The sequence below is a fragment of the Passer domesticus genome, chromosome 24, assembly GCF_036417665.1.
Source record: "Passer domesticus isolate bPasDom1 chromosome 24, bPasDom1.hap1, whole genome shotgun sequence".
NCBI lineage: Eukaryota > Metazoa > Chordata > Aves > Passeriformes > Passeridae > Passer > Passer domesticus.
In genome coordinates this window covers 5346162-5353347 of record NC_087497.1, presented here as the reverse complement: position 1 = coordinate 5353347, position 7186 = coordinate 5346162, and the positions used below count along the sequence as shown (strand labels likewise).

At 64.1% G+C, this 7186-nt stretch overlaps 1 protein-coding gene across 1 annotated transcript; it reads left to right on the top strand.

The window, feature by feature from the left end:
* The first annotated feature begins 1010 nt into the window (after window positions 1-1010).
* SMIM12 (small integral membrane protein 12) lies at window positions 1011-2073 on the top strand. The gene is made up of 2 exons (XM_064398437.1): window positions 1011-1596; window positions 1747-2073. The coding sequence occupies exon 1, from the start codon at window positions 1180-1182 to the stop codon at window positions 1456-1458; it is 279 nt and encodes a 92-aa protein (XP_064254507.1). The 5' UTR covers window positions 1011-1179; the 3' UTR covers window positions 1459-1596; window positions 1747-2073.
* The last annotated feature ends 5113 nt before the right edge of the window (window positions 2074-7186 follow it).

Genomic DNA, 7186 nt, shown 5'->3' with positions numbered 1-7186 from the left:
CCCCTTGTCCCCTGCATGACTCCCCCTCGTGTCCCCTCCATGCCCCCCTTTGTGTCCCCCCACCACTCCCCCTCGCTGTCCCCCCACATGTTCCCCGTGACTCCTCCTCGTGCCCCTCCGTGTCACCCAGTCTTCTTCCCTCCAGTGTCCCCCCATGATTCCCCCTCTGTGTCCCACATGACTCACCCCGTGTCCCCCCCTGTATCCCTCGCCATGTCCCCTCAACGTCCCCCCCGTGCCCCCCCCATGTCCCCTGTGTCCCCCCCATGATTCCCCCCCGTCCCCCGTGTCCCCCCCGTGTCCCTCCATGTCCCCCCTGTGTCCCCCCATGTCCCCCATCCCCCCCGTGTCCCCCATGTCACCCCTGTCCCCCGGTATCTCCCTGTCCCCCGGTCCCTCGTGTCCGTTGTGTCCCCCGTGTCCCCCATCCCACCGTCTCCCCCCTGTCCCCCGTGTCCCCCATATCCCCCCCGTCCCCCTGTTCACCCCCATGTCCCCCATCCCCCCCGTGTCCCCCCATGTCCCCCCTGTCCCCCGTGTTCCCCCATGTCCCCCGTCCCCCTGTCCCCGTATCCCCATGTCCCCCCATATCCCCCTGCCCCCCCTGTCCCCCTGTCCCCCGTGTCTCCTCCATGTCCTCCGTGTCCCCTTCATGTCCCCCGTGTCTCCCCGTGTCCCCCTGTCCCCCGTGTCCCCCCGTGTCCCCCGTATCCCCCCCGTCCCCCTGTTCACCCCCATGTCCCCCATCCCCCCCGTGTCCCCCCTGTCCCCCCTGTCCTCCTGTCCCCCCTGTCCCCCGTGTCCCCCATGTCCCCCTGTGTCCCCCCATGTCCCCCATCCCCCCCGTGTCCCCCTTGTCCCCCCTGTCCCCCCTGTCCTCCTGTCCCCCTGTGTCCCCCCATGTCCCCCATCCCCCCCGTGTCCCCCTGTCCCCGTGTCCCCAGCCCCGCCGCTCCTCCAGCGCTGCGCTCCCCCCGGTGTCCGCCAGGGGGCAGCCCCGCGCCGCCGCCCCTCCCGGCCGTGACCGGAACGGGCGGGGCCGGGGCCGGGCCGGGTGAGCGGGGCCGGGCTGCGGTCCCTGCGGACCCGGGCGGGGGTCCCTGCGCGGCCCACGCGGGTCCCCGTTCCCTGCGGCCATTGTGACCCGGCCGGTAACCGCCGCGTGCCGCCCCCGCAGGCATGTGGTCCGTGCTGTGGGCGGCCGTGCGCTCCAAGGCCCCGTACGTCACCTTCCCGGTGGCCTTCGTGGTGGGGCTGGTGGGCTCCCAGCTGGAGTGGTTCCTGCGCGGAGACCCCCCTGCCACGGCCCAGGAGGAGAAGAGCATCTCGGAGCAGCGGGAGGACCGCAAGCTGCAGGAGATCGCGGGCGAGGACCTGACCAAGGTGGTGAGCCTGAAGGACAAGCTGGAGTTCGCCCCTCGGGCCGTGCTCAACAGGAACCGGCCCGAAAAGAGTTAATAAAGGGTGATTTGGGCAAAGGCGGTGCCCCTGGAGCTGGGGACTCCCCTGACACCTGCACTGCTTCCACCAGCCTCCCTCTGCACCTGCTGCTCCTCACCGGAGGGTCAGGCTTGCCACCCCGTGGATTTGCTCCAGGTACCCAGAGCTCGGTGGCAGAGCGGGCAGGGAGCCCCCTCATCCCCCCATGTGTGGAGATGGAGAGAGGCTGAAACTCCTCAGCTCTCGCCAGGCCTGGCTCCTGCACCACAAAACACTCTCGGCCTGGTTCCATCTGTGTCTCCTCAGGTTTGATTTCTGCCATGGTGTGAAAGTAGAAGTGTGGACCTGAGTGCCATGGGATGGGGTCAGGCTGACCGCCAGTGACAGGAAGAACTGCTGCCCTGCTTCCAGATCCCCTGTGGCTCTTGATGAACCCCAATACAGCCCCACACCACAATGTACTACAGCAGCCGTGGAGCTCTCTGGGGACCCTCTTCCCTGCATCATCCCACCCAGGAACAGTGACAGGGGGAGCTGAAAGTCTTTGTCCTGCTCCGTTGTGGTGCTCTGAGCGTGGCGATGTGTTGGGAATGGGGACATCTCTGCCCTTTGCACAATAAACTCCTGTCAGTTCTCGGGCCTCTGTGTCTCCTGCATCAGCACAGCCCAGCCCTGTCTCAGGGCATGTCTCTGCTCCCTCCGTGTTCAAGAAACAACTGTGGCAGTGGCACAAATGCCATTGCTGTCCCTGGCTGGGCACTGCCCTCCAGGCCTGGCAGCAGGGTGGTGAGCAGGAAGGAGGAGGAGGCACCAAATTCCCGGCCTGTGCTGTGGTTGTGCCTCCCTCCCAGCTCCCCCAGCTGCGTCATCTGCTTCCGTTTGACCTCTCTATCTCGAGGAGAAGGGCTGTGACAACACAGGGTGGGGTCCCAGGGGACGGGGGTCCCACTGGGGTGCTGAGCAGGGAGAGGCTGGCAGCAGGCCCTGGGGCCAGTGGCCGCTGTCCCCTCCAGGCTCAGGCATTGCTGGCACAGCAGGGACAAACGCCAGCCAGAGCTGCCTGAGCCGGGCCACGGCCGGGGTTATCGCTGCCTCCTGGCTTGTTTTTTCCCGTGGTGCCTGAGCAAGGTCCTGGCTCTGTCCCGGCCCGGCCTTCCCCTCCCGGGGACGATAAATCCTAAATCTGCCGTGCCGGTGCGAGCGCCGAGGTCAGCAGGCAGTCAGCATTGACGCTGTGCTGTGCCCCAGGGCCATTCCTGCCCCGCTGACAGCTTTACTGCGCTGCTCCCGGCTCTGTTTGCTGCCCGAGCTGCTGTCCTGGGCTGGACTGCTGCCCTCAGCTGGGCTCATGGCCCAGCACCGCCGGGAACGCTCTGACCTTTGCTGCGAGGGCAGCTGAGCCTCGGGAGAAGGTGCAGGAGGAGCCTGGGTGTGATTTAGAGCCCTGTGCCACTGCCACCTCCTGCACTGGGGCTCACAGTGCCCACCACGCTGTCCCCCTGGCAGGCTGGCACTGTCCCCTGAAGCAGCCCCTTCCCCTTTGTCTCCTGCTTTCCCAGCCAGGCTGTGGGGTGCCGGCTGTCCCCTATTGTGTGCTGGGGTGGGAATGGTCCTGTTCCTTCTCCCAGCTGGGACCGGCTCGGAAGCTGTCTCTGAAATGCCTTTGTTCACCCCGCGCCGGAGCGGCTCCCCCGGCTGTTTATGGCCCATTGATCCCCTCGTTCCCAGGCCCGGCCGGGCACAATCGGGCTCTGGGGGGGCCTCGCTGCCCCATTTCCTGCCCCAGCCCCAGGCAGCGTCGCTCGGGGAGGCTGCTCCAGCACAGTGCTGGAGTGATGTCCTGGGTAAGGACTCAGCCCTGATGCCCAGCTTGGGCATCGATGGCACCTGGCGGGCAGCCCTGCTTGGATCCCCTGCCCGTGGCACTTCCAGCTGTTTTCCGTGTGTCTGGGGACTCCCGTCCGTCTGCCGGCGCTGCTGCAGGTCTGTGCGTTCCTGCAGGCGCTGGGGCAGGGCTGAAGCCACTTCCCAGACCCGTTGCCTTTCTCCTAAGCCTTCAGTGCTGTAAACCCACCCTTCCTCCCATTGAATCCCAACAATGTGCCGCTTGGGAAGTGCCGGCGGGACAAGAATAGGAGCGGGCAGCTCTCAGGGCTGGGGTGAGCAGCCACGGCGGCTCACGGAGAGCCAGAGGAAGCTTTGCTGAATAAGCCATTATGGTAAAACCCTGCCCTCCCGAGCCTGCACTCAGCCACTCACGTGCAAATGCTGTCTGGTGCAGGGGGTTTGTGATCCAGCTGTTCCCAGCACGGCACAGCTGGGCTCTGCTGTGGAAGCCCTGCCTGCAGTGAGCCTGTCCCCAGACAAGGAGTCCCGTGCTTGGCCAGGGGGCCAGTGTTTGGTGTGAGAGCATCCTCCCAGGCTTGTCCAGCTTCAGGGATGCCCCTGCATCTGGGGCTGGCTGTGAATGCACGGTGCCATGGCTCAGGGGTTGAATCCAGCAGCCACAAGTACTCCCAGTCCCAGCCCAGCCTGTGGTGGCTGTGCCCCAGGCTCACAGGGGGTCAGGGTGACTGCAGTGCTTTTGGCATGTCCTGAGGGCAGCTGCAGCTTCCCGACGGACCCTCTGTCCTGCCCAGGTCTTGCATTGCTCCTGGAATCCATCATGAGCAGCTCGTTGGAGGAGCAGGTGGTGGTTTCCTCAGGCAGGATGCCGGCAGCGAGCTGTGCCCCAGCTCACTGTGGGGACAGTGACATCCCCCTGGCCATCCGGCACACCTGTGTGGCTGCTCTGGATGTCCGGTTAGATCAGAGCAGGGATGCTCCAGCTGTGCAGGGCTGGGGATGAGGTGACTGTGCTGGCACCGGGATGGCCCAAGGCCATCTGGGCCCTTCTGCAAGGCCTGGAGTGATGATGCTTTGGGAGGAGAGGAGCAGGGTGGGAGCTGGCAGGGGGAGCAGGGGCTGGCAGGGACTCACATGCTGGTGTCCCATCCTGGTGCAGTGCAGCGACCCCAGGACACCCTGGACATGGCCACAGTGGGGTGGCCCTGGGACAGCACGGTGTCCCCACAGCACGGTGTCCCCACAGCCCCGGGGCACGGCGGGTGCTCACCCTGGCTGCGCTGGAAAGCAAACACAGCATCCCCTCAGCGTGTCTCCCACAGCCCCTGGAGACTTCTGCTCCCTCCCAGCCCAGGCTTTTCCCAGGCTCTGGTTTTGCCCTTTTCCTGAGAGCAGCCAAGTCTTTCCCAGCCTCCACGTCTCACTTCCTGCTATGGCTCCCTCCATGCTGCTCCTGGAGGCTCCTTCTGTGGCCAGAAAAGGCCCTGAAGTGCCGTGGGAGAGGAGCAGCTCTGCTCTACACCAAGTCACATCCCTCGAGCCATAGCTGGGGACAGCTACAGGGGAACATTTTCCCTTCCCATTCTGCACTGGCTCTTCCTGCAGGTACAGCTCAGGCTTGATTCCCTATCCCCAGCACTCCAGGACCACTGTGGGTCCTTGTTTTTAGGCCACACTGATCTTCCCATGCCACAAAAAGCTCCTGGCTCTGCAGGCAGCAGCCTCTGCTCGCCTGGTGTTGCATCAGCATGATGCCCTGAGCTGCTGGCAGGGTTAGGAGCTATGCCAGGGTGGGCACAGGGTGCTGGGCACTGCAGTCCTGGTGCCTCCACACGAGGAAACGGCCGGGGGTGAGTGACAATGTCAGGATGCAGCTATTGAGTGCGTTTCCTCCCTCCTGCAGTTCTCACACAGGGCTGCATTGTCTGCCATGCCCATGCATGGAGGGACCCTAGTGGAGGGCTAAATATAACCCCAGGGAGGAAGGGAGCTCCGTGGGGTTTGCTTTTCCTTCGCCGTGCACCACTGGCAGCAGATGGAAAGGGCAGGATTATTCCTGGTTTGGGGTTGCCCCAGTGGTGGCTACTGTGGGCACAGAGTGCTGGGGTCAGGGCTGTGTGCCCGGCCTGGGAGGATGCTCCTGACTGCTCCCACTCCCCCTGAGGACACACCTGGGCATTGACAGGGCCCTGTGGGCAAGTGTGGCCATGCTGTGGCCCTGCCTGGCACCCTCCTGCCCAGCTCTGCCCTTCTTCCCCCTCAGCTGTGATTCTGCTCCCACCTCGGCTCTTCCTGAGTGGGTCAGATTTAGACACTTGCTGTTTGCTGTATGCTGGGAAAGGTTAAAAATAAACTCCTTGGTCTTTGGCCAGCACCTCAGGCAGAGCTTTTCAGGCAGGACAGCCCTCTGTCCCAGGCCATGGCAGAGCTGAGCAGGGTGCCTGGCATGGACTAGTCCTAACTGGAAGGAGGGCAGAAACCTCCCTGCAGAGGAGTCCCAGGGCTCCTGGGGACTGTGACTGGTGTTAGACCAACATCCCCAGCAGGAACTGGGGTTCTGGGGAGTGTGTGGTCCTTCCAGGGCTGGCAGAGCTGCCTCAAAGTGTTTCCAGACTCTGGGGGTGCCAATGGGAGCCTCTCACCACAGCCCCCAGGCGCCTGTGCCAACATGGGGCTCAGCATCCTCATCCAGGGCCGGGTGTTGGGGGAGTGAGTGCCGTTCCCACGAGGGACCAGAGGGACTTGTTTACTCAGGAGGGAGTGTGGAGGTGTGAGAAATGCCACTGTCTGTCCCCAGGCTGTGCCAAAGGGCTCCGCCAGGCCAGCCTGGGCTCTTATCAGCTCCAAACTTTTATTTGCCTAAGGGCTGCCCGCCCACCTTGTGGGAGGCTGCTGCCAAGCGCAGCCCTGCTGCTGCCCCCTCCCCAGCCTGGCCCGCAGGTAAGCCCCTCGCTGTTGTTGTTGGCAGCACGTCCCGGCGGCGTGGGGTCACTGCAGCTGCCCCGAGGCACTTTGTCACAACACGGGAACAATGGTGGGACACGGAGCTGTGTTTGTGCAGCGCCTGGGGCTCTGCACTATCCAGGCAATGTTGGAGGGGGGGGTCTCGGCCGTCTTGTTTTCCACCTTGCAGGGTCGCTCGGAAAAGTGTGATGCTTCCCCCGTGCCAACAAAAATAGGAGTTCAGGAGAGGGGAGGTGACCCGGGGACACTGTGGTGGGTAAACATGGCACGGCTGCTCCATTCCCTTTCACTCACAGGGTGTTTCTTCCTGACCCAGCACACTGGGCTGCTCCTCCAGAGCTGCAGGGCTCTGCTGGTACCTGGGGAGCACTGGGATGTGTCCCCCTCATTGTGCTGGGGTGGCCTGGCAGGTCCCAACTGGGCAACCGTGGGAGCAGGGCAGGGTCCTTCCAGGGCAGATCTACCCCAGCATCCTCCAGGAGGGCACAGGGAAGAGCTGGGAGCTGGTGGTGTGCCCAGACCCCCACCCCAGGGGGTTTCACACCCCTTGTTCCCAGCAGGGAGGAAGCCAAGGGTGGGCTCAGCTCCCAGCCCAAGGGCAGCACTGCTGGGTGCCTCCCTCCTCATTTCCTCCAGTGGCCGATGGCAGTGATACTGCCCCATATCACCCATATTTCATTTTCTCCAGGGTATTTTTAGCCTGTCCCACCCTCACTGGAGAGGCCCTCGACAGAGAGCAGGCTCTGCTCTGGCCTGGCTTGGCTGGGGAACTAAACAACAGCCCCAGCCACATTGTGTGCCTTTATCTGTGGCTCATTTCCACCTATTATGCAGCCACGAGCAGCTCCATGGCCTCTGCTGGGTTTATCTGCAGTGGAGGGAGAGGGGCTGAGCTCTGCTTTGGGCCACCACGAGCCTGGGACGTGACAGTTGTGTC

Coding starts and splice junctions, on each gene's coding strand:
- SMIM12 (XM_064398437.1), top strand. CDS start 1,180: ATGTGGTCCGTGCTGTGGGCGGCCGTGCGCTCCAAGGCCCCGTACGTC.